Source organism: Tachyglossus aculeatus, chromosome 2 (assembly GCF_015852505.1).
Source record: "Tachyglossus aculeatus isolate mTacAcu1 chromosome 2, mTacAcu1.pri, whole genome shotgun sequence".
Classification (NCBI taxonomy): Eukaryota; Metazoa; Chordata; class Mammalia; order Monotremata; family Tachyglossidae; genus Tachyglossus; species Tachyglossus aculeatus.
In genome coordinates this window covers 103661533-103688689 of record NC_052067.1, presented here as the reverse complement: position 1 = coordinate 103688689, position 27157 = coordinate 103661533, and the positions used below count along the sequence as shown (strand labels likewise).

Sequence of the window (27157 nt, the reverse complement as noted above, 5' to 3'; positions counted from 1 at the left end):
GTTGGATAGTGATCCAGGACAAGAGGGTGGGTGACAGGGTTGAAGGCAGGTGAAAGGTCGAGGAGGATTAGGATAGCGTAGATTTGGTACGTTGGATTTGGTAAGGAGGAATCACTGGTGACCTTCAAGAGGGCAGTTTCCATGGCGCGAAGGGGGCGGAAGCCAGATTGAAGGAGAGAAAGTGGAGAGAACAGGTGCAGACAGCTCACTTGAGGAGTTTGGAGAGGAATGGAAGGAGGGAGGCGGGGTGGTAACTGAACGGAGCCGTTGGGGGTCAAGGGTTTTTTTTTTAGGATGCACGAGTATGTTTGAAATTATTGGGGAAGAAGCCATTGGCGAGTGAACAGTTGAAGATGACGGTCAGGGAGGGAGTAAATGTTTTGATAAGGTATGAAGGGATACCTTAGCGCTTAGTACAGTGCTTAGCACATACTAAGTGCTTAACTAGTATCACAATTATTATAGGGTTGGAGGCACAGGTGGAGGGGGTGGACTTTGAGAAGCAGCACGAGATCTCAAGATACTCTTTTCCTTTTCTAAATCTCAACCTGGTCCTCTTTTATTCCGCCCTGTAATAGGACTGGGTAGGGGGTCAAGGGGTCACCTGTTCCATCCCGCTGCCCCCAGACAGGGGCTGAAACTAAAGCATCCAGGACAGATAGGTTTCTCTGCTCTTTAAATATCCTCAGCTCCACATCGCTGCCTCCCAATCCGACGGTATCCACCTGAGGTGAAAACCCATATGACCAATAATAATAATGTTGGTATTTGTTAAGTGCTTACTATGTGCCTTTGCACATAGATACAAGGTAATCAGGTGGTCCCATGAGGGGCTCACAGTCTTCATCCCCACTTTACAGATGAGGGAACTGAGGCCCAGAGAAGTGACTTGACCAACGGAAATCTTCCCTGCTAACCCGAGGGCCTCTTGAAGAATTCCCACTAGATATGGAGCACAACGGGGCCGGCATCCTCCCGCGGAAATCCTTGTTTTATCAGTTCCCCCTTGGGCTTCTCTTTTCTGGAGCCTAATCTAACTAAGTTGTCCCACAGCGAAGAGACGTTTGCTGCGGACAGGAGCGACGTGTTGTGTTTGCAAGGGGTTTTCTGTTCCAAGTTCCCCATCTTCCTTTCCCTCCACTCTAACCCGTCCCGATAAATCGAGGCCTTCTACCTTTGTTTTAGTTTGGAGGTGGCCCCCGGCCCCATATTATTTTCCACGGCTCTAAAGACGGAGCCGAACCTCTATCCCGAGGCTGCAGAATCAAGAATCCTCATCGGGGAGCCGATGAGAGCGTCAGTGGTTTGCCCAGCACCGATGGCCCGCCCTCGCCCCTGCCATTCAAGTTGCGGTATTTGTTAAGTGCCTAGTATGTGCCAGGCACTGTACTAAGCGCTGGGGTAGATACAAGCTCATCAGGTTGGCCACAGTCCCTGTCCCACATAGGGCACACAGTCTTAACCCCCATTTTGCAGATGAGGTCACTGAGGCCCAGAGAAGTGAAGTGACTTGCCCCAAGTCACACAGCTGGCAAGTGGCGGAGCTGGCATTAGGACCCAGGTCCTTCTGACTCCCAGGACCGTGCTCTAACCATTAGGCAACACTGCTTCCAAGTTCCCACTGGGTCTCGGGGTGTAACAAGCAGGTAGTGATGGAGCCTAAGGGAACCCATTTAGGGCTGAAGTGCACAGAGGAGAATTCATTCATTCATTCAATTGTCATTATTGAGTGCTTACTGTGTGCAGAGCACTGTACTAAGCGCTTGGAAAGGACAAGTTGGCAACGTATAGAGACGGTCCCTACCCAACAGTGGGCTCACAGTCTACAAGTCTAGAGAATGTGCCAGGGCCACTGGGTCTCCACCAAAGAGATGGGTGGTTGTCTTGGCAACATTTGCCACCTTCCCTGCCAGCATTAGCCAGCTGCTTTTCAGGTTCTTGCTGGTTCAGAAACCCTCACGAGGCTCAGTGGAAAGAGCCTGGGCTTTGGAGTCGGAGGTCATGGGTTCAAATCCCGGCTCCGCCGATTGTCAGCTGTGTGACCTCGGGCAAGTCGCTTCACTTCTCTGTGCCTCCGTTACTTCATCTGTAAAATGGGGATGAAGACTGTGAGCCCCCCATGGGACGACCTAATCACCTTGTATCCCCCCAGTGCTTAGAACAGCGCTTCGCACATAGTAAGCGCTTAACAAATCCCATCATTGTTATTAGATGGCACCGCCCCAGCCGGCAGGCAGTGCCTTACGGAGCTGGAATTACGGTCTGGGTCTCCTGATTTTTTTTTTATGGCATTTGTTAAGTACTTACTATGTGTCAAACACCTTTCTAAGTGCTGGGGTAGGTACTATGAATTAATGAGGTCGGACGCAGTTCTTGTCCCACGTGGGGCTCACAGTCTAATTCATTTTACAGTTGAGGAAACTGAGGCACACAGAAGTAAAGTGACTTGCCCAAGGTCACACAGCAAGCAACTGGCAGAGCCGGGATTAGAATCCAAGCCCTTCTGACTCCAAAATCCCTGCTCTTTCCGCTAGGCCAAGCTACTTGTTCTCATTCCCAGAGCTGCGCTCTTACCAATGGATCCATGGCAGAGAAAACCCAGGGGCCGATGGAGGGCTCTGCCCTGCTTGTCCTGGAAAACCACTCCAGAAATACCAAGACGAGATACACAGACCAGGTTTTCCTGTTTTCTAAAAGGAGTCAAAGCAGAAAGACTCAAGAAATCTGACTTCTGAGGAAAAGCAACCATCAGCTTCCAATAATAATGACGGTATTTGTTAAGCGCTTACTATGTGCGAAGCACCGTTCCAGTGCTTTTCCCCATCCCCTGTGGGATTCCTAAATCCAAACAAATAGACACCTGGACCAGAAAAATCAGGAGAGCTAGGCTTTAGATCCGGTTCTGCCTCTTGACAGCCTAATCAACCAACCTTGGGCCCATTACTTCATTATCTCTCTGGATCCCAACTTTGTCCCCTGCAAAATGGTGACGATGCCCTTGTGCCTCCCTCCCGTTGACGGCGTAAAGAACAGATGGTGAAAAAGCTTGATCGACTTGGAAGGAAAGGCACCACAATAATCCAAAGAATTATTTCCCGATCAGGTGACCCTAACTGGGAATAAAAGGACTCCCGAGACACCGACGGAAAAGGTAACATCATGGGTTCAAAACCCGGCTCCGCCACTTGTCAGCTGTGTGACTCTGGGCAAGTCACTTCACTTCTCTGGGCCTCAGTTCCCTCATCTGTAAAATGGGGATTAAGACTGTGAGCCCCACATGGGACAACCTGATTACCTTGTAACCTCCCCAGGGCTTAGAACAGTGCTTTGCACATAGTAAACTCTCAATAAATGCCATCATTATTATTATTAGATTGAAAGCACCGCAAGGGCAAGGACTGCAATCTTAGTTTTTTGTGCTGTTCTCAAATGCCTCTAAGGCCGACTAGACTAGACTATTCTTTCCTAAATTCTTTACATGTCTCCGGCATTAAATGCAAGGTACAGAGCCAGGCTAATTAGTAGCAATCAACCCCTCTCACCCTAAAATAAGGCCAATAAAGGCTCAACATTAACGCCTTAGAGGTGCCCTGGAAAGGAAAACAATATTACTGCCCCCAGAAGGAAAGGTTTCAGAAAAAAACAAGAATTAGAAGACTTTTAATAAAACCCAAAGGTGAGCATTGGTACGTCCTACATCCTTCCGGCTCTAAGAACCTATATAACCGGGCAGATATTAAGAAGCAGAGGGTTCAGGTAAAGGATATAAGTAGAGCAAGCGTAACACAAGGGTTGAGTTGTTCCATTAGGCAGAAATGTACGAACACATCACAGCTAGCAGCCGGCCCGTCCCCTTCTCCTTTTAAAAGCATAGCCGCACATTAGAAAACGTTCTTTGGCATAAGCTGTTACCGTCGAATGCTCAACAGCGAACGTGTGATATTTTAACAACAGTACTTCCCCAGGGAAGAGCAAATAAGCGGCTGCCCACACGCACTTAAACGCTATTGCCTCTAATATTCGCGTAAACAGATTTAGACCAGGCTGCCCAACTCAGAACGGTTTCCTAGACTGTAACTGAAACAAGTGACGGATGGCTCTAATTGCTCTGAAACAGCAGTGATGGCGGCAGCAAAGCAGCAGGTATCCTGTTGGGAAGTATTGCCTCGTTAATTTTAAAAATATGAGAGAGGATCCTACCAGGAGCGAGAGCGCGCGGTGCTTCCAATTGTAAAAAGGCATCATTCTTCTTACCAAGACTTGAGATTTTAAAATCAAAGAACTTGCGACGGTTTTCTGTCCCTCACACCCCAAGGGATGTTGTGAAGATGCATGATGCCTCACGACCGGTTGGGAGGGCAGCCTCCAGTCAGATCTGGGTGTATAACCACAAAATGCTTTTCAACACTAATTTCATGTACAAGAAGAGGACTTCCTAGTGCAACGAGGCATATGACAGCGCTGGTTCTTCTAGAAATATGCATTCAAATCCACAATTCTTAACCAGGGCGGAGTGCTACGATACGACCATTCGGTACACTATTCTAGTCATCAGCTGGGCAAAAAGTCACAGACGGGCTCTGAATTCATCACAAAATCAACGTACAGAGTGTCCAAGTCAAAGCTGCAGAGCAAAATTCATAACTGTTTATTCTATAGAGAAAGGGGCTACAGTTAGGAAGAACATAATAATAGCTAATTTTTGTCTATCCATTCTACTGAGGGGGGCGGGGGTGTGTGTGGGGAGGGGGGTAAATCACAGAATGGGCAGACATTAACAAGACGGGGAAATATCAACCATGATTAAAAATTTGCCTTCGCTGTTACAGGGAACAATTTGCTACAATTCCAATGGGGTCTAAAAGATAAAAAGAGGAGGTTTCTCAGCATCATGGGTCTCAAATAGCAAATTAGTATTTACAGAACAGAGTAATGGTGCATAATTTTTCTTTATTACCAGGTCCTTTTAGTGTCACAAATCCATGACCTGAATAAGGTCAAGGGGGAGCTATAATCATGGTTTCAGACCACCGGTAATGTTAGTGAAGGAACACAAAATGAATTACAAATCCTTTTTGAATAAAATAGACATTTCCATGCTTTATTCATAAATTTAAAGAAAAGTGTCGAGCTGCTAAGAGGTAAGGCTGTGACGTTTTTCTACGGTGTTGGGGGCAAAATGCTCACGGTAAATATTTCTCCGTTTGTGCCCACGCAGCCTCCGGGAGCTGTTTCTCGGGGTCAAAACCGGCATCCCACAGAAACAATATGGGGTTGGCCCCATCGGGTACCTCCCTTTTAATTTTCCAAGTGATGGCGAGGAGGCAAGCAAGACGAGTCACCCCTAATTTGACTAGCAAGTTCCATCAGATTGGTGTGGAGCAGAAGAAACATTTAAAGCCCGAGTGACCTGAAGACAAAGCAAAATCTTCCCGTCAAGCACGTGAATCATGAGACAGTTAATGAAGTGATACCATTAGGGCTTTGACTGCGTGGTCGTGTTACTGCCGTTACCTTTATGAGTACTGAAAGCCACTTCGCTCTAAGTGAATCCATTTCCACCAACTCTCACCTCATTCCCGCGGCACTCGACGATCAATTACTCAGGGGTCAGAAACAGGGCCGTGGATAACTGGGTAGGTCAGGCTACACAACAGAGGATGGTGGGCAGGGATGTGGAGGAAAGGAAGAGCAGGGAGTGGGAGAATGAAGAAAGAAGGAAGGGGCTTGCCAAGGGCCAACTATCTGTAGAGTCCAGAAGGAGCCTGAATGCATTCCTGGAAAAACCCATCTGGCCCCCGAGCATAGCCGACACCTCATTGCTAGCGTGCCTAGTAAGCACACGGGGAGCCCGAGTCCCTTTATGGGAATCTCTGTACACACTGGTTGGGTCGGAGAGACTAACTCTCCCATCACATTACAAGCCAAACGGTTTCAGTGCAAATGCAGGTTTCTTTAACCAAAAAAAAAAAAAGACCCCAACAAAAACCCCCAAGAGATTCACGTGTCAATCCCAACTCCCCAGTGTTTGGCGTAACAGCAAAGGAAAGGCTCGTTTTTCTAGAAGAAAGTAAAAGTTTGCATTCGATGACCACGTATCTGGACGGGTATACTCCTGAAAGTCTCCATTAACGCTGAAGTGTTTTTTTCCGTTTACATTCATAGAAATGGACCAGCAGCTAAGGGCCCAAGTTTCACATTTCCTGAAATCCTCCCATAAGCCTCGGGTGTGATCTCTTCATCCTCGCTGGGCACCCTTGCCCTTCGCTCCCTTCGACCGGCACATCTTATAAAAGGGGAGAATTCCCATATCCGGAGCATCCCGGGCCGTGGCTTTCAAGTCCGACTGCCGGATGTGTTTAAGTTAGGGTTCGTGTGCCTGCTCGCAACGCAGTGGGTGTGGACCACAGTCCCGTTGGGGTATCTCACAAACACAGGCTCGTGGAAGGGATTCTGGCACATCTGACAGAGCTTCTTCTCTGAGAGCAGAACTGGACTTCCCTTCAGCTTTATCTGCGAAGACAAAACAAAGACCGACACCTTGCGAGATCTCATTATCACCTCTAAGCGATTGTTTCCCCGATTCTCGTTTCAATCCATAGATGATTTATACTGTGGGTTGCTTGCTCATCAGATCTTCCAAATAAACCCTAATTCCACTTCTCCTTCCATCTGTAAGGTACTTCAGTGTCTGTCTCCTCCACTGGATTGTTAGCTCGATCACGCCTACTGATTTTATTGCACTTTCTTTTTTTAAAAGTTATTTGTCAAGCGCTTACAATGGGCCAGGCACTGTACTAAGTGCTGCGGTAGATACGAGTTTATCAGGTTGGACACAGCCCAGGTCCCATTTGAGGCTCATGGTCTTCCTTAATCCCCATTTTACAGGTGAGGTAACTGAGCCAAAGAGAAGTGAAGTGACTTGCCCAAGGTCACACAGCGAACAAGTGGTGGAGACGGGATTAGGTCCTTCTCACTCCTGGGCCTGTGCTCTATCCATTAAATCACTCTGCTTCTCCTCCAAGCACTTTAGGTTTAATGACCAAGAATGTGTACCACACGTACACACAAACCACCGCTGTATCAGTACCTGCTATTTTTATAAGGTACGTTACATAATCAGGAAGGGTTGGGACCCTAGTAAGAGTGAAAACTACGGAAGCTGACTTCAGTCTGTTCAGTTGCTCCTCGGAAAATCTCAATTTGAGGTTCCCAGAGATGGAAAACCGGTCCGCTAGCCTCACCGACATAGGAGGATCAGGTATAATAATAACAATAATGACGGCATTTGTTAAGCACTTACTATGTGCCAAGCACTGTTCTAAGCGGTTCCCAGAGATGGAAAACCGGTCCGCTAGCCTCACCGACATAGGAGGATCAGGTATAATAATAACAATAATGACGGCATTTGTTAAGCACTTACTATGTGCCAAGCACTGTTCTAAGCGCTGGGGAGGATACAAGGTTATCAGGCTGTCCCAGGTGGGGCTCACAGTTTTAATCCCCATTTTACATTTCCCTCATCACCCCACTGTCCCTTTTGGGAGGGAACCCATCCTTCAGCTAGCCGAGGATCGGGTTCCCGCAGAATTCGGCATTTTTAACCCAAAACAAAGCAGCTCCGTGTTCAAGGAGCTGCCAGCAGTTGACGACGTGACAACCCACCCACCTTCTCATGCTTGCAGATTAAGTTTTCGGATCTGGCCAGGCCCGCCGCCACCTGAGTCATTCTCTGGGTGTGAATGTTTTCCCTCACGGCTCCGGCCAGGAAGGGAGAGAGGAGCTGGATGGACCAGGTGTCGGGAACCAGCCGTAAGACCTGCTCGGCGTTGAACTCGGCGGCGTGGCGATTCAGGAGGTCGACGGCAGTCGGGACCAGCTCCGAAGCGGAAGGTCCCGGGGCGAGGTACACGGACAGCAGCATGTGGAAGAGCCGCTGCCGGTACGGCGGATCTTTGCTTTCCGAGCGCCACAGGCAGTAATCCTCGGCAGCAGGGAAGTCCTTTAGCTTGTGGACTAGAATGTGCAGGGCTTTGTCGTGCTCTTCCAACTTCCCGTGCAATATGGCGCCTTCTAGGTGGAGACTGGTTCCCTGAATTTTATCTGACAAATAAAACCAGCTTTTTTTAAAACAGCAGCAAGCAGTACTTTAACTGGACAGTGTCCACTTCTCTGTTCTCCCTGGAGCCAACTCAAACTGCCTGCAGGTCAACTTTTTCAGGAATAGATGAGTGGGAAATCAATCAATCAATCACATTTATTGAGCGCTTACAGTGTGCAGAGCACTGTACTAAGCGCTTGGGAGAGGACAGTCCACTCATAAATCCTAAAACTCTAAGGATACACTACCAGAACGACTGCAGACAGAGGTGGGGTGCTCTGGGAGAGATGCGTCCATGGCGTCGCTATGGGTCAGACACCATAAGACAGCATAAGACGACACCACCACCCTCTAGATGACCAAGCCAAAAGTTTTCCTGAACTTCCTTTCGTACTTGGGAGTCTAGACCCCCAAAATAAACCATGAGCTTCTTTGTGCAGCTCCATCCTGATCTCAGACGGACAGTTTTCCTTCCCCAACTCATTCAGCCCTTCACCTGGTTGCTCCAGAACCCAAAGCTCCCCTTCATTCCCCCAAACCAGTAGGGCAAAAAAAAATCTCCATCGTTCTCAGGGGGACCAAAGAAGCTTGAGGCTCCCATTCTGGTGATTTCGAGTAGGTACTGCTGTGTGGAGGAAATAATGACTTTAGACATTTATTCCCACTGTTTCCAAAGATGGTCTCGATTCCTGTAGTGCCTACGTTTTTAGAATCTAATGGAAAAAAGGAAAAATTTGTTTTTTCATCAGAAGCAACCAGCTGGGGGCTTTGGAGGCTGTTCTGCATCAGCCTAAAAGGCCAACAAACTCCTGGCCATCCTCAGGAAGGGGGCAGAAGCCAAAATAAAGCACAAGAGTTAATATTATTATTATTATTATTATTCATTCATTCATTATAACATTATGATTCATTATAATTCATTCATTACAATTCATTCATTCATTATAATGAGCTAAGGAATTCATTAGGAAATCATTAATTCATTAATTCATGAATTAGGAATTCATATAATTCATTCATTCATTCATTATAATAATTATTATTATTATTCATTCATTCAATCATATTTATTGAGCACTTACTGTGTGCAGTAAGCGCTTGGGAAGTACAAGCTGGCAACATATAGAGACGGTCCCTACCCAACAACGGGCTCACAATTATAATATAATATTAATGGTATTTGTTAAGCGCTTAATATGTGCCAGGCACTGTATTAAACACTGAGGTGGGTACAAGCAAATCGTGTTGGACGCAGTCCCGGTCCCACAAGGGCTCACAGTCTCAATTCGCCACTGCTGAACATTGTGGAACACCAGCTGCTGGAATAGTGCCACCAGTGCTGACTGCTGCATCGTAAAGGGGAGACTAAATCTGCAGAAGGAACGGAGAAGCGGGACCCAAATGATCAGGGGAATGGTGAAGATTTTGCTTGAAGAAACTCAGAAGATTTGACCTCTTCGAACTGGAAGGGTGAAGGCTCAGGGCATAGAAGATGGCTCTGCTCACACCTACCACGATTTTGTGAAGTTCAAACGGAGAATTGTTCCCCAAATCCCACAACCCCAAGGAGGGACCCGCTGGAAGTTGAAGGTTGTAAGTTTGGAACTAAAGGTAACTCTTTTTCACCCGGGGAGTCTGGATCTGTCTATAGACAAAAAGTTCAGGGTGGGCTACAGGAAAAAAAAAGGTACAGGTGCCAAGAAAATTACGTTCCAGGAAGAAACCCATCCCATCTTTTTTTTTTTTTTAATGGTATTTGTTTAGCGCTTACTATGTGCCAGGCACCGTACGAAGCGCTGGGGTGGATACAAGCAAATTGAGTTGCACACAGTCCCAGTCTCATGTGGGGCTCACAGTTTCAACCCCCATTTTACAGATGAGGGAACTGAGGCCCAGGGCAGCGACTTGCCCAAGGTCACACAGCAGACAAGTGGTGGAGCCGGGATTAGAACCCAGGACCTTCTGACTCCCAGGCTTTTGCTCCATCCACTGAGCCACGTTGCTTCTCTCATCCTTTCCCTGCTGGACGTCATGGACCAGCTGAACCATTCATCCGTCCCAGGAATTGCACTGCTTATGGACTTATGTTCTATATAATAAAGGTAGGTTACTTGCTTTCTTCCCATTTCAAAGGATATGGGAATATAAATGGGGAAATAAACACCATAAAGACAATAAACTTTAATGTAATTCGGGCAAGCAATAATAGTTGAAATCCGTGCAATATGAGGCTTATCATTACTGAGAGCCCAACGGAGGCATTGGCACCATATCCTTTATAAGGCCAACTTTGCAAACTTGACAAAAAATGAGGTGTAGCCTAGGGGGAAGAGTCTGGGAGTAGGAGCACCTGGGGTCTAATCCCAGCACTGCCATTTATTTGCCTTCTGTGTGACTTTGGGCAAGTCAGGTAGCTTTTCTGTGCCTCGGCTTACTCCCCTGTAAAATGAGGATGATTCGACACCTGTTCTCCCTCTTCCCTAGAGAGTGAGGCCCATGTGGGACAGGGACTATGTCTAACTCGATTAACTTTAATCTACCCCAGCCAGTGCTTAGAATAGTCCTTCGCACATACTAAGCACTTAGCAAATACCACCACCACTACTGCTATTATGGGATCTCCTTCCCATTGAAGCATCCAACTTGTGTCTGTTTATTGTTGTATCGTACTCTCCCAAGCGCTTAGTACGCGCTCCGCACAGAATAAGTGTGCAATAAATACGAATGAATGAATGAAGCCTAAGTAACCACTGTTTGTCAGGAAAGGACACAGATGAACTGGAAGGGGTTGGTCATGTCCCTTGTAACTCTTTTCCAGTCCCCAGACATTCTCGCCTGTCGTTAAAAGGCAAAAAACCCCCACAAAAAAACGGCAATATCCACAATGACGGCTAAATTTTCCCAAATCTTCTCACTACTGTTTTCCTTTTTGACAAATTGGGAGCCTAGATCGTATGTTCCTTCCCCCTACATTGTAAACTCCTTATAGGTAGGGCACATGTCTACAAACTGTTCTATTGTACTCTCCCAAATGCTTAGTACAGTGCTCTGCACACAGTAAGTGTTGAATATGACACTGACAAATCGAAAGCACCATAGCTCGTTTTTCACTCCAGTAGTCACAAAACATACGTCATCTTCGAAGGAAAGGGTACTGACGAAGAAGTTCGCCCATGGGTGCCTGGCTAGCTGGGGAGAGTGCCGACGACACCATACACGAAGACCGTCCCTTGCTGCGACGTCACGTTGCTCGTGGGTAGGGACTGTCTCTATATGTTGCCAATTGGTACTTCCCAAGCGCTTAGTGCAGTGCTCTGCGCATAGTAAGCGCTCAATAAATACGATTGATGATGGTATGAAGCATCTGATGCTGTTTATCGCTCAATACCTCCAGTGTGCACGAGAAAGGGGAAACGTCAGGAAACCCCCCCCAAATAGGAGCTCCACACATTTAACCGTGATGCTGGCATTTACAGTAATGGTGGTTGAAATGCTGAACAAGCCTCTCTCGAAGTGCCTGCCCTCCTCACTCCTCCGTCCCATGAAAAGACCTATTCATAAAGGAGATATGGACTGCTCTTACCTAACAGGAAGTGAACGCGGTACAGATCCGATTTCTGAAGCAGACTGCGTAGTCTGACCTGCGTCTCGCTCACTTCTCCGGAGTTGCCGTCGGCCGGGGGTGCCTGACGAAGCACCTCTTCCAGGTACAGGACGGCTAAGTGGGTGTGATACTCTTCCTTCTGTAACAACCGAAAGCCCAAAGCATTAGAGGAATGACGAACCGTAGAGCGAACCGAAAGAAACAAGTGCCCGTAGATCAAGTGCATTTCATCTTCAACTACTTCGCTTTTATTAAGAGCCCGCAATAAAATGTGGTCTGGGGGGTGATAAAACACAATGAACCCAAACCTCGGGACCACACGTCTTCCAAAAACTCCAAAACACAGAGTTATGTCCAACGTGGCTTAATGGATATAGCATGGGCCTCATCACCCTCTCCATCCCCCCCATCTCACCTCCTTCCCTTCCCCACAGCACCTGTATATATGTATATATGTTTGTACATATTTATTACTCTATTTATTTTACTTGTACATATCTATTCCATTTATTTTATTTTGTTAGTATGTTTGGTTTTGTTCTCTGTCTCCCCCTTTTAGACTGTGAGCCCACTGCTGGGTAGGGACTGTCTCTATATGTTACCAACTTGTACTTCCCAAGCGCTTAGTACAGTGCTCTGCACACAGTAAGCGCTCAATAAATACGATTGATGATGATAGGCTTAGGAGTCATAAGGAATGCTTGCCTGCTGTGTGGTCCTGAACAAGACACCTTAACTCTACACTATAAGCTCATTGTGGGCAGGAAATGTGTCTGTTTATTGTTATACTGACTCTCCCAAGCGCTCAGTACAGCGGTCTGCATCCAGTATGCGCTCAATAAATATGACTGACTGACTTCTCTGCGCTTTGGTTACCTCACCTGCAAAATGGGGATTAAGACTGTGAGCCCCATGTGGGACAGGGACTGTGCCCAACCTGATTAGCTTGTTCCTTCCCCAGAGCTTAGACTCGTGCCTGGCACATAGCAAGTGTTCAACAAATAACATTAAAAAACTTTTAAAAAGAAACACTGTAGGGAGAAATGTTTCCTCTGAAAGGGAATAATTGGAACGGAATTTAGGTAGGGCATTTTAGGCTCAGGGACGGGGGTCGGATCACATCCCCAACTCTCCCCGCTTTTGATGGTGATGGGTTTTCAGTAAGGACGCCCTGAGTAGCAGTGTGTCTGGCAGTAATGGGAAAGGGAGAACCGGGAGGAAGCAATCAATCAATCAATCATATTTATTGAGCGCTTACTGTGTGCAGAGCACTGTACTAAGTGCTTGGGAAGTACAAGTTGGCAACATATAGAGACAGTCAATCAATCAATCGTATTTATTGAGCGCTTACTGTGCGCAGAGCACTGTACTAAGCACTTGGGAAGTCCAAGTTGGCAACATCTAGAGACAGTCCCTACCCAACAGTGGGCTCACAGTCTAAAAGGGGGAGACAGAGAACAAAACCAGACATACTAACAAAATAAAATAAATAGAATAGATATGTACAAGTAAAACAAATAGAGCAATAAATACGTACAAACATATATACATATATACAGGAAGCAGGGTTGATGTAAAAGGTCTTGGGCAACCCCAACACCTGTGGCCGGTCTTTTCGGCTTTTAGGGGGTCACTGACCAGCTGGACCCCAGTGTGCATGAAAATGGGGGACAGGGAAAGGCCTGGATTTTGGTCATGGCCTCCTTAGCTCATTCCCTCATGCCCCCCAGCTCCCACAGCACTGGGGAAAGGGAAGGCTCTTACGGCCTCAACGGCACCTTTGCCCTACCCAAAGTGAATGCCCTTAAAATGGCTCAGTACCACAATGGGGGCTACAATGACTTGGCTGAAAGCCAAAGCATTCGGCACTACCACTCTCCTTCGAAACCGCATCTAGGGCAAGAGAGAGAAGAAAAATGGGTGGGCTGAGTAATGGAGAAGAGAGACTGGAAAACTCATCCACCCAAGACCAGACGTCACACTAAGTCTCCCGGAGTCAACTTTCCCACAAGTGGTTTCACGGAAAAATCGTCTTGATAAATTTCTCTATTCCTCTTCGGTGAGGGGAGGGCTGTTCACTTGATTCTGAGAGTTTGGCATGCTTACTTGTACTCTTCTCTCCACAACTAGATGTTCCAAATATTTTATAGTAGATTTAGGAAATTTTTTAAGGCAGTGGATGATATCGTCTGGGTTAAAACTGCTCTTGCGCTGTTCTTCCAAAGGTCTCTTGGTGAAAATCTGAACGCCAACCTGAAATGAAACTGCATTTTAGACACTATATGAGCCACGAGAGCCTCTAAAACAGTCCTACAGCATTAGAGTTCAAAATTCCTGAACTGCACAGATGTGGCATTAAAAATTATGGAGAAAGATTTTTTTTTAAACACATGCACAAACACACAAAACCCTCACGTTTGACGGGAGCTGGAGAGTCTCTGACTGGAATCTCATAAACCGGATTTTGCTGCCGATCTGTACTTCCCAAACGCTTGGTACAGTGCTCTGCACGCAGTAAGCGTTCAACAAATCTTCTAGTTCTTTTAGACTGTGAGCCCACTGTTGGGTAGGGACCGTCTCTATATGTTGCCAACCTGTACTTCCCAAGCGCTTAGTACAGTGCTCTGCACACAGTAAGCGCTCAATAAATACGATTGATGATGATGATGATGATAACAAATACAACTGAATGAAGGAATGAATAAATGCAAGGAGAAAAGAGATCACCGGACAGGAGATCACGGGAGCTCTCTTCCTCCCTTCAAGGCCCTATTGAGAGCTCACCTCCTCCAGGAGGCCTTCCCAGACTGAGCCCCTTCCTTCCTCTCCCCCTCGCCCCCCTCTCCATCCCCCCCCTTCTTACCTCCTTCCCTTCCCCACAGCACCTGTATATATGTATATATGTTTGTACCTATTTATTACTCTATTTATTTTACTTGTACATATCTATTCTATTTATTTTATTTTGTTAGTATGTTTCGTTTTGTTCTCTGTCTTCCCCTTTTAGACTGTGAGCCCACTGTTGGGTAGGGACTGTCTCTATATGTTGCCAATTTGGACTTCCCAAGCGCTTAGCTCTGTCTTCCCCTTTTAGACTGTGAGCCCACTGTTGGGTAGGGACTGTCTCTATATGTTTCCAATTTGGACTTCCCAAGCGCTTAGTACAGTGCTCTGCACATAGTAAGCGCTCAATAAATACGATTGATGATGATGACAAGGCATCAGAGTGTCGTTTCCAAATGTGCTAGTTGCAACGACCCTGGGCTTGTCAGGACGGCGCTACCAACCCCCTTCCTACACTTTCTTCTCCAGTTGGGAGTTCGAGTAAAACATTCCCAAGGCACTTCGTTTGCCAACCGGGAATGCCGGGGAGGGTGCCTGCGGATAGGCTGGGCAGCTGAACTCAGAAACACAGGCTGCAGAATTCCAGTTAAGCATGCGCTACTGCATCGCCTGCTATGTTAGTGGGGCTGCATCTCCAGGATTGACGGTTTGTTTCTGCAACGATGTCTGTGGGAATGGGCTGCCACAGATTAGGAAGTGGGCGGGAGGAGAGGGTCTACTCTGCCTCATCTTCACTGCCCCGTTAGTGTGACCTGAGGGCTCAGAGCGGAGACCTTCCTCCTGCAGCCAACGGGAAAGGCGAAAAGGTTATCTGCAAGGTCAGGGAGAAGGGGTATGGGCCGGATCTGCGTTACCACACTGGGTGTGTGGGACGCGTTGTCAAGGCACTCCAGCCAAAGGGCGTGCAAATCCTCACTGCATAGCGAGAAACAGCAAATACTGTTTGTAGTTAGGAGACAGTGCGGTCCAGTGGGAAGAGCATGTGTCTGGGAGCCGGGAAACCCGGATTCCAGCCCCAGCTCAGCCCTTTCTTGCCTTCTGTATCAATCAATCAATCAATCAATCGTATTTATTGAGCGCTTACTATGTGCAGAGCACTGTACTAAGCGCTTGGGAAGTACAAATTGGCATCACATAGAGACAGTCCCTACCCAACAGTGGGCTCACAGTCTAAAAGGGGGAGACAGAGAACTGAACCAAACATACCAACAAAATAAAATAAGTAGGATAGAAATGCACAAGTAAAATAAATAAATAAATAAGTAAATAGAGTAATAAATATGTACAACCATATATACATATATACAGGTGCTGTGGGGAAGGGAAGGAGGTAAGACGGGGGGATGGAGAGGGGGACGAGGGGGAGAGGAAAGAAGGGGCTCAATCTGGGAAGGCCTCCTGGAGGAGGTGAGCTCTCAGCAGGGCCTTGAAGGGAGGAAGAGAGCTAGCTTGGCGGATGGGCAGAGGGAGGGCATTCCAGGCCCGGGGGATGACGTGGGCCGGGGGTCGATGGCGGGACAGGCGAGAGCGAGGTACGGTGAGGAGATTAGTGGTGGAGGAGCGGAGGGTGCGGGCTGGGCAGTAGAAGGAGAGAAGGGAGGTGAGGTAGGAGGGGGGCGAGGTGATGGACAGCCTTGAAGCCCAGGGTGAGGAGTTTCTGCTTGATGCGCAGATTGATCGGTAGCCATTGGAGGTTTTTGAGGAGGGGAGTGATATGTCCAGAGCGTTTCTGGACAAAGATAATCCGGGCAGCAGCATGAAGTATGGATTGAAGTGGAGAGAGACACGAGGATGGGAGATCAGAGAGAAGGCTGATACAGTAGTCCAGACGGGATAGGATGAGAGCTTGAATTAGCAGGGTAGCGGTTTGGATGGAGAGGAAAGGGCGGATCTTGGCAATGTTGCGGAGCTGAGACCGGCAGGTTTTGGTGACGGCTTGGATGTGAGGGGTGAATGAGAGAGCGGAGTCGAGGATGACACCAAGGTTGCGGGCTTGTGAGACGGGAAGGACGGTAGTGCCGTCAACAGAGATGGGAAAGTCAGGGAGAGGACAAGGTTTGGGAGGGAAGACAAGGAGCTCAGTCTTCGACATGTTGAGCTTTAGGTGGCGGGCGGACATCCAGATGGAGATGTCCTGAAGGCAGGAGGAGATGCGAGCCTGGAGGGAGGGGGAGAGAGCAGGGGCAGAGATGTAGATCTGGGTGTCATCAGCGTAGAGGTGATAGTTGAAGCCGTGGGAGCGAATGAGGTCACCAAGGGAGTGAGTGTAGATTGAGAACAGAAGGGGACCAAGCACTGAACCTTGGGGAACCCCCACCATAAGAGGATGGGAGGGGGAGGAGGAGCCTGCAAAAGAGACTGAGAAAGAACGACCGGAGAGATAAGAGGAGAACCAGGAGAGGACGGAGTCTGTGAAGCCAAGGTCAGATAACGTGTTGAGGAGAAGGGGGTGGTCCACAGTGTCAAAGGCAGCTGAGAGGTCGAGGAGGATTAGGACAGAGTATGAGCCGTTGGATTTGGCAAGCAGGAGGTCATTGGTGACCTTTGAGAGGGCAGTTTCCGTGGAATGAAGGGGACGGAAGCCAGACTGGAGGGGGTCGAGGAGAGAGTTGTTGTTGAGGAATTCTAGGCAGCGCGTGTAGACGACTCGTTCAAGGAGTTTGGAAAGGAATGGTAGGAGGGATATGGGACGATAACTAGAAGGTGAGGTGGGGTCAAGAGAGGGTTTTTTTAGGATGGGAGAGACATGGGCATGTTTGAAGGCAGAGGGGAAGGAACCAGTGGAGAGTGAGCGGTTGAAGATGGAAGTTAAGGAGGGGAGAAGGGATGGAGCGAGAGATTTCATAAGATGAGAGGGAATGGGGTCAGAAGCACAGGTGGCCGGAGTAGCACTTGAGAGGAGGGAGGACAGTTCCTCTGAGGATACCGCTGGGAAGGATGGGAGAGTAGCAGAGAGTGTTGAGAGCCGGGAGGTTGGAGAAAGGGGGGAAGAGACTTTGGGGAGGTCGGACCTGATGGATTTAATTTTGTTAATGAAGTAGGAGGCCAGATCGTTGGGGGTGAGGGAAGGAGGAGGGGGAGGAACCGGGGGCCTGAGAAGGGAGTTGAATGTACGGAAGAGCTGGCGGGGGTGATGGGCATGGGTGTCAATAAGGGAGGAGAAATGTATGACCTTAAACAAGTCACTTTCTTCTCCTGGCCTCAGTGTCCTCCATTTGGAGACAAAATACCCGTTCTCCCTTCCTCTCAGACTGTGAGCCCTGCATGGGACAGGGCCTGTGACTGATGATGATGGCATTTATTAAGCGCTTACTATGTGCAGAGCACTGTTGTAAGCGCTGGGGAGGTTACAAGGTGATCGGGTTGTCCCACGGGGGGCTCACAGTCTTAATCCCTATTTTACAGATGAGGCAGAGAGAATTTAAGTGACTTGCCCAAAGTCACACAGCTGATAATTGGCAGAGCTGGGATTTGAACCCATGACGATCTGATTATCTCGTTGGGTAAGGACTGTCTCTATATGTTGCCAACTTGTACTTCCCAAGCGCTTAGTATAGTGCTCTGCACACAGTAAGCGCTCAATAAATACGATTGATTGATTGATTGATTGATTGTATCTACCCTAGTGCTTAGTATGGTATTTGGCACGCAGTAAGCGCTTAACAAGTACCACTATTATTATTATAATTAGTGCTTAATAAACACCATTGTTACATTTATTACTTTGTTATTTTAAAAGAGAGCAGAGAACCCTCGTGCTAAAGAATTCAGATCCTTGTCCTCTTCTCATTAATGTAATTTTTGCTCAATCAGTCTGCACACCCTTTGAGAAGCCGCTTAGTACATAGAGCACGGGCCTGGGAGTTGGAAGGACCTGGGATCTAATCCCAGCTCGACCTCATGTCTGCTGGGTGACCTTGGGCAAGTCACTTTATTTCTCCGGGAATCAGTTACTTCATTTGTAAAATGGGGATTAAGCCGGCGAGCCTCATGTGGGACAAGAGACTGTGTCCAACCTGCTTAACCTGCATCTACCCAGGTGCTTGGCACATTGGAAGCGCTTAGCAAGTACCATAATTATCATTCTTACTGCAGGCTTTCTTCTGGCTTTGGATCTCAATAAAGGAACGTCAGAGTCCAGTATTTTTTAATATTGTACAAGAAAGTGATTTGGGAGGGCAAGTGACAGGACAGGTGCAGTCTGCAGATCTGGAACAAAAATTTCTAGTAAGTCCACCCAAGTCTCTCTAAAACAAGCACTGGAGGTCACTGCACAGAAGAAGGTGACAAGCAGCACAGCCTAGTTGAAAGAGCCTAGGAGTCACGGGACCTGGGTTCTAATCCCGGTTCTGTCACTCGTCTGCTGTGTGACCACGGGCAAGTTACTTGACTTCTCTGTGCCTCAGTTACGTCATCTACGTCATGGGGATTAAGGCTGTGAGCCCCAGGTGGGACACGGACTGTGTCCAATCCAATTATCTTGTACCTATCCCAGTGCTTAGTACAGTGCCTGGCACATAGTGAGTGCTTAAGGAGAGAAGCAGCGTGGCTCAGTGGAAAAGAGCACGGGCTATGGAGTCAGAGGTCATGGGTTCAAATCCCGCTCCGCCAATTGTCAGTTGTGTGACTTTGGGCGAGTCACTTCACTTCTCTGGGCCTCAGTTACCTCCTCTGTAAAATGGGGAATAAGACTGTGAGCCCCCTGTGGGACAACTTGATCACCCTGTAACCTCCCCAGCGCTTAGAACAGTGCTTTGCACATAGTAAGCGCTTAATAAACATCATTTTCATTATTATTATTATTAACAAATGCCATAAAAAGGTGTTAAATTAAACCAGTTATAGGCAGGGAACGTGTCTGCCAATCCTGTCGTGCTCTTCCAAGCTCAGGGCAGTGCTCAGCACACAGTAAATGCTTAATAAGTACAACTAACTGATAAGAAAAAAGAGAATAAAACAAGTAGCCAGAAAATAACATGACTTTAACAACCCAGCTAAGATAAAATTGGCTTTCCCCACTCCCATAACCCAAAAGAAATCAACTGGTGAATTGTGCGGCTAGGTGGCTGTGCCATTCAGGCTGGGCTGCTTCCTTACCTCTGGCCTGCCAAGACCTACGGAGCTTCCCCTTTTTACCCTCAATCTCAATATCTGGGCAGGGAGAGGAGAAGCTGGCTCACCACCCGGGCTCCGGTGCCCTTTTAACTAACGGAGCGTGCGGCCCACCGAGGCCCACCCCCCTCCCAGCAAAGGCCCAGGGGGGCTGCCACGTGTGGGCGAGGGGAGTAGATGCTGTGGCCCACCTTGCAAACGTGCGCAAGTCAGGGAAACTGCACCGATTTTGACCGCTACACTCCGGACCGGCTGGCCAGAGCAGCGAGAAGCCTGAAAACTGCTCCCCTACATGTACTTTACTGTCGCTCTTGGTTTCTCTCACTCTGCTTTTTATCCTTTCCATCTTTATCTCTGTACCCACCCTCAACCCTGTGCCCCACCCACCCCTGCCTTATTATCAGATAGTAAAATCCTACAGGGCAAGGGCCCAGGAATTTTACTTTCGTCGTCCTCTCCCAAACGCCACAGTGCTCTGCACTAATCAGAGCAATCAATACTAGTCAATATTACTGATTAATCAATACTACTAATGCATAGCCCCTTCCTTCCTCTCCATCCCCCCATCTTACCTCCTTCCCTTCCCACAGCACCTGTATATATGTATATATGTTTGTACATATTTATTACTCTAATTATTTTACTTGTACATATCTATTCTATTTATTTTATTTTGTTAGTATGTTTGGTTTTGTTCTCTGTCTCCCCCTTTTAGACTGTGAGCCCACTGTTGGGTAGGGACTGTCTCTATATGTTGCCAACTTGTACTTCCCAAGCGCTTAGTACAGTGCTCTGCACACAGTAAGCGCTCAATAAATACGATTGATTGATTGATTGATAGAGAAGCAGAGTGGCTCAGTGGAAAGAGCACAGGCTTTGGAGTCGGAGGTCATGGGTTCAAATCCCAGCTCCGCCAATTGTCACCTGTGTGACTTTGGGCAAGTCACTTAACTTCTCTGGCCCTCAGTTACCTCATCCGTAAAATGAGGATTAAGACTGTGAGCCCCCCGTGGGACAATCTGATCACCTTGTAACCTTCCCAGTGCTTAGAACAGTGCTTTGCACATAGTAACCGCTTAATAAATGCCATCATTATTATTACTAATCCCTAATCATTACTAATGCCTAATCATTACTACTAATACCTAATGCCTAATCAATACTACTGAGTGAAAAAACCCCACAAACCTCCTCGTTTTTCTGCAACACCCATTCAGCGTATTTCCACACGAGTTCTTGGTCTAAGCAGAAGGTAAGGAAGTCAACGATGTACTCGTAGAGGTCTGGACGGGTCGCATCGTGAATGTCGCCGTTAACGATGTTCACCCACAACTGGGAAAGAAAGAAAACGCCCAGTGAAATCTCTGCAGTCAATAGCCCACATCTGCCCATTTTTTTCCCCGGCTCAGAAAAACTGGGGTTACCACATTGGATAGTTCTATCATAAACCTGAAAGTCTTCCCATGAATGCTCTAACACTCTAGGTTAGCAAAAATTGCTAACCTACTCAAGAAGAATCGGTCTTATTTCTGATTCGGGCAGTTTGGGTAACAACAGCTGCCCAAAGGAGTGATCTGACCACAATAGGTGCTCTTGCTACGGCTAATGAGAGCGGATGGGCGTTTGGCTTTTGGATATGAAGTTTGACCTTAAAAACCAAAGCCCACCCTTAACTGATGAAAGCAAGAAGCTTTAGAAGTTTAGAGAATAACTTGATTTTTGTCCCCCAAGCTTGATAATCTTAGTCAGCTACTACCAGGTAATGTTTCTTCCAAACTCAAACTCCAAGCACTTGGGCAAAATCATCAATATCTAAATGGGTTTAGGAATCGCAGGGTGTTGCTATCTCATCCTTTCCCAACTCACGTTAACATGAAAGGCAAAAAAATGATCAGAGATGGGGGAAAGGTGGAGGAAACGTTGCTTCGGGTCTTCAGGTTTATTTCAGGAACTACTCATCTTCCCGGTGGGACTTGATTTAGGAGCCGGGGTGACTCACAAAACGGATACATGGTAGAGTGAAGGGGAGTAGGGAGGGAAAGCGGAGAAAGGGGCTGTGACCTCTTGAGCCCAACACTAGGCCTTTGGCAGGCTGTGGTTGAAAGCTTTGTAGCACTGAGCCCTCCAGGTACGACTTCAGTGAGACATGCACTGTGAGGTGATGATATTTTACTTGAGTATACCCATCAGGTTATTTTTGTTGAAAGTGGAGTCTGGGACATCATCCCAACCTTCCAGAGTCTACCCTTCCCCTTCAGCAACTATGGGAATGGTGCAGGGAGAGAGTGAGTAGTGGACGGGGGTGAAGGGGGTATGGATTTAAGGTTTCCCAGGATGTAGAAAGCGATATTTCAAGTCCCAGAATACCACAGGAACAAAACTGGGCATGTTTCAGCCCACGCGAACACCGTCAGGGCAAACTGAAAAGTAAACGCCCCAATTTAGCGAAAAACAATCCAAATTCCAGGATACGTCTATTTTCCTAAAATCCGCTGGGACATCCAGAGTGGTCTCAGCTAAGCCAGAACATGTGCCCAAGGTACCTATAATCTATCCCTCTCAGGGTTGCACCTGGAGAGTTGGCTACAGGAGGGAGAGTCAAGCAGAGGCCTAACCATTCCAACCCTAGCTTGGCCAGTGGCTCGCGAGTGGAAGGCAATCTGCTACAAGACAAAACTTATCTAGGCTGGGCAGCAGCTGCATGAGAGTCGAGCGTGCAGACTCGAGTTTACTGCACGGAAGTCGGCAATGTTAAGCCACTTCCATATTTTTTCCAAGAAAACTATCTGGATTCGCTACCAGAACGACTGCTGATGGAGAGCGGGGTGTTCTGGAAGAGAGGTGTCTGTGGTGTCTCTATGGGTCGGAAACGACTCGACGGCATAAGACAAGGCAAGCCCTACAATCTACCTGTCAGAAAGTAATAAAAAAAAAATCTTGCTACCTGACACTAGTGCTCCTCCCACTCTTTCCTTTAAAAAAATTAATGTGGACTTATAATTAAACCTTGGACCTGGACAGCCAACTATCTGCCTGCCAAAAAGAAAGGTTTTGTAAGGACATGAAACTATTCAACAACATACTGTTCCTCCCCCGAGAATCGGAGAGTTGTAGTCTTCTCCTTGTTGCAAAAGAAAGCAAATGAGACCCCCTGGATGTTTAGTTACAAATTTAACTATCCCTCTCCATGTCAGAGGGAAGAATACAGTTCCAATAAAGGAAGCCAACTCCAATAATAATAATAATAATAATGATAGCATTTCTTAAGTGCTTACTATGTGCAGAGCACTGTTCTAAGCGCCAGGGGGGATACAAGGTGATCAGGTTGTCCCACATAGGGCTCACAGTCTTCATCCCCATTTTACAGATGAGGTAACTGAGGCTCAGAGAAGTGACTTGCCCAAAGTCACACAGCAGACATGTGGAGGATCCACGATTCGAACCCATGACCTCTGACTCCAAAGCCCGGGCTCTTTCCACTGAGCCACGCTGTTTCTCTAACAGCACGCTGCTTCTCTATTTAACTCCAATAAATACTAGTGTGGAACTGGAAGGCTTTTTTTTTAATTTGTTTTTTGAAAAAGAGGAGTTCTATTATGGGATCACCAAGAAATATCCCGGGAACTGTCACTCGCAGGTATGACGACCTTTTGCACTGCAAAGTGGGTGTTTGAAAATCGTTATTCAGGAACTTCAGCTTTGCTACACTGGGGCTGTCCCGAGTCTTCCCACAACACTCTGAAGTTCACAGTTCTGCTTTTACTGGCCCCATTTCCATTTATTGTAGCTGGGAATTAGAAAACATGTTGTGGGCATAGATATATGTAAGATAAGCTGGGCCTTATTTTCCTAAGACTTTTCAAGTCCTGTGTGATAAAAATAATAACAAATCTTTTTTGGACATGGGTTTTATCCCTACTTTCAAACAAACACAAACTAAAGCTTGGGGGTTTAGGAAAAACACACCATAATGATCATCATCATCAATCGTATTTACTGAGCGCTTACTATGTGCAGAGCACTGTACTAAGCGCTTGGGAAGTACAAACTGGCAACATATAGAGACAGTCCCTACCCAACAGTGGGCTCACAGTCTAAAAGGGGGAGACAGAGAACAAAACCAAACATACTAACAAAATAAAATAAATAGAATAGATATGTACAAATAAAATAAATAAATAGAGTAATAAATGATGATGTGTTCTCATTCTAAACTAACCTGAACTGCCGCAGCATCCTGACCATTATAATGATACAGGAGTCCCAGTGCAAAATATCTGAAAGAAAAAACAAGTGGCATAAATGCGCATCCTCATCATCCACTATTAAGTAACCATTATCTGTGATGCCATGAAGTTACTCCAATCTAACCTGGGTTTACAGAAGTTTACAGGCTAAAATAATTTGAACGAGCGTTCAAACCTGCCCACTGGCCAGAACCTGTACAAGCAGAGCTACAAGCAAGTGGAAAAAATTCTTCCAGAATTCACACACACTTCTTAATGGGCAACTACCGCGCGCGTGAGCCAGGAGTATAGGGAGGATGGGATGCTACAGCTTTGTTTCAGGTCACTACGGCAGTCCATTTGAACTGGTGGAGATGTGGTATTTTGCAGGGAGACTACCTTTCTGGGTATACATCCTGATGGAGGCTAGAGCTTTCCCAGTAGGTGTTGCCAAACCAGTCTACCTGGGCTCTGGGAATTTTTTTTGAGTCCTCTTCCGGGGACTGGCAGGACACGAGTTCGGGCTGGGGGGCTAAAAGGCCCGGGATGCTGTCTGTCAAGCAGGCAGATGTGGCGAAAGCAAGGCTGCCGGGATGGACTCTGAGCTTGACCAGTGGAATATGGCTCCGATACGCTTGGGGCTCTCTGCCCGAACTGACTGCTGAGATCCTTAACTGGGCCCTTTCTGTTGGGAGCCGAAGGGGGAATTTTTCTCACCAAAAGCTTTCTTTCAAAACCTGCTCCTTTCCCAGGCAGACCAGCCTTTGGGCCAGGAACATGGCTGGGACTAAAACCCGGTGGTGGGGGGGCTGTTCCCCACTTCCTCCCCTAGACCCTCCTTATGCTGGCAGCCCACTGGGAACCAGGGACCTAATCTGAATTGATTTCGGTGGATTGCATTTGGATTTGCACCCTTTATTCACCCCTCCCTCAGTCCCACAGCATTTACGTACATTGCCGTAATTTATTTATATTAATGTCTGTCTCCCCCTCTAGATTGTAAGCTGGCTGTGGGCAGGGAATCTGTCTATCAACTCTGTTGTATGTGCTCTCTCGAGCGCTTAGGACAGTGCCCCGCACACGGTGAGGGGTCAGTTAATACAATTGATTGATTGTGGAGTTCTCCGTAGTTCTTAGTCTAGGGCCTTGCACAGAGTAAGCACTGAATAAATGTTGGCACTGACGAGGAACGATCTCTTCATTCAATCGTATTTGAGCGCTGGCTGTGAGCGAAACACTGTCCTAAGCGCTTTTCAATAACATGACTCCAAACTATCTCTTAAAACAATCCACCGTTCTGAAAAAGTAAGGCTAAAAGGCTTACTGCACACAGTAAGCGCTCAATAAACACGACTGAATGAAAAAGGATGTATTATATAGAGGGCGAGTGGAAGGCAACCTGCTACAAGACTCCCCTGCGCTGGCAGCAGCGGCATGGGAGAGAGTCGAGGGGAGAGACTCAATTTTACTGTGCAGGAGGCAGTGGTGAACCACTATTTTTACCAAGAGACCTCTGTGGATACACTACCAGAACGATGGCGGACGGAGGTGGGGCATTCTGGAAGAGATGTGTCCATGGTGTCGCTATGGGTCGGAGACGACTCGACAAGCATAAGACAAAAAATACAAGCTAGTCCCTGAAATTGGTGGCCTACGTTTGGCCTACGGCAGGTATCTGCTCCTCCTCATCTGTCCCTCCCTTTAAATCTTTGGGAGGAATTAAGTCCTAGACGGAGGGGTGACTGAATGACCAAAGGTCCTCGCCAGGCAACGGACTCCTGTAACTGAAGACGTCAGAACCACTGTGAAGCCATCCCCTACCCCCTGCGCTCGGCTCCACCTGAACCACCAACACGGCCCTTCTGCCACCTCGGGAATACTACCGAGCCGAGCCAGCTGCTCCGCTCGGCGATCCCATCGGGTCCGGAAACCTGCCCTCCGAGCAGGCCACGAGGCACCGACCCTTCCTCCACCCGGGGCCTCCGGTCCCTGACACGCCGGAGTGGCCGGGGAAACCCCTTGGCCGAAACCACTCACTTCCCGTGCTTCTCCAGCCAGGCCACGCTGTCCGTTAAGAGGCAGAAGTTCTCGGTGACGAGAAGGTCCAGGAGGCTCTCGTGGTTCGCCTCGGCGTAGAGCTTGAGCAGCGCCGTATCCACCTCTTCCTTGTAGCCGTTGGCCACTTCCGTACTGCGGACCTCGTTCAGGTAACTCATGAGGAACTTCTTGCACTTGGTCACCTTCTCCTGGTCCCCTTGAGTCAGCTGGTTCAGGTCTGCGTAGTCGTGAAGGGGGGGGTGAGACCGGGTGAATGAAGAGGAAGTGGGCAACAGGAAGGGGTAGAGAGAGATCAGCTCCCGGACATCAAGCTGGCTGGTTCTGCAATTACAGGGTCAAACTAAATGAAGCAAAAAAGAAAGAGAGAGTATACATAGGCACACAAAGATAACTCGGAGGCGGCGTGCGGCCGGGCACGTCGTTACGGCCCTCAGCAATGTGTTTAAGAGGGGCCCACCTCACACAGACTTTTTGCGAGGGCAACCGCCTCACAGCCTTTCAAAACTGGAGTACGAAACCGTACCATCTGGAAGGACAAGATCGTTTGGCCCGTTCCCACGACTCTAAGCGTGCTGGCGCCCAAGTCATTTTTAAACAGCTCTAGAGGCGGAGCCATTACGGCTTCCCTCAGATGCCACGTGGGTTTCACGCTGACGGTCCGGAAGCTCTTCCTTGTTACGGACGGAACTCTCTCATTGCAAATACGTCCCGGCTGAGAGCTCACCTCCTCCAGGAGGCCTTCCCAGACTGAGCCCCTTCCTTCCTCTCCCCCTCGTCCCCCTCTCCATCCCCCCATCTTACCTCCTTCCCTTCCCCACAGCACCTGTATATATGCATATATGGTTGTACATATTTATTACTCTATTTATTTATTTATTTTACTTGTACATATCTATCCTATTTATTTTATTTTGTTGGTATGTTTGGTTTTGTTCTCTGTCTCCCCCTTTTAGACTGTGAGCCCACTGTTGGGTAGGGACTGTCTCTACGTGTTGCCAATTTGTACTTCCCAAGCACTTAGTACAGTGCTCTGCACATAGTAAGCGCTCAATAAATACGATTGATGATGATGATGAAATACGTCCACTTGATTTTGCTCTGACCTCTGTGAACAGCAGCCTTCAGGTCAAAGAAAATGTGTTCACGTTCTACGGCAAACCATGACAAAACAACCCTTCAGTCTTCTCGCTACAATCTCAACTCCTATAGCCT

At 47.7% G+C, this 27157-nt stretch overlaps 1 protein-coding gene across 7 annotated transcripts in view; it reads right to left on the bottom strand.

Annotated features, from left to right (window-relative positions):
* Positions 1-6092: 6092 nt before the first annotated feature.
* TGFBRAP1 (transforming growth factor beta receptor associated protein 1) overlaps positions 6093-27157 on the bottom strand; it is a 74925-nt gene continuing 53860 nt past the window's right edge. For all 7 annotated transcript variants that reach the window (XM_038740069.1, XM_038740051.1, XM_038740088.1 and 4 more), the window contains 7 exons: positions 25925-26266; positions 23881-23938; positions 20850-20993; positions 13812-13958; positions 11685-11844; positions 7670-8103; positions 6093-6513 (listed from right to left, as the gene is read on the bottom strand). In XM_038740069.1, the coding sequence (XP_038595997.1) occupies positions 6337-6513; positions 7670-8103; positions 11685-11844; positions 13812-13958; positions 20850-20993; positions 23881-23938; positions 25925-26266 (1462 nt within the window). In that variant the 3' untranslated portion in view covers positions 6093-6336. The remainder of the gene's footprint in view (positions 6514-7669; positions 8104-11684; positions 11845-13811; positions 13959-20849; positions 20994-23880; positions 23939-25924; positions 26267-27157) is intronic.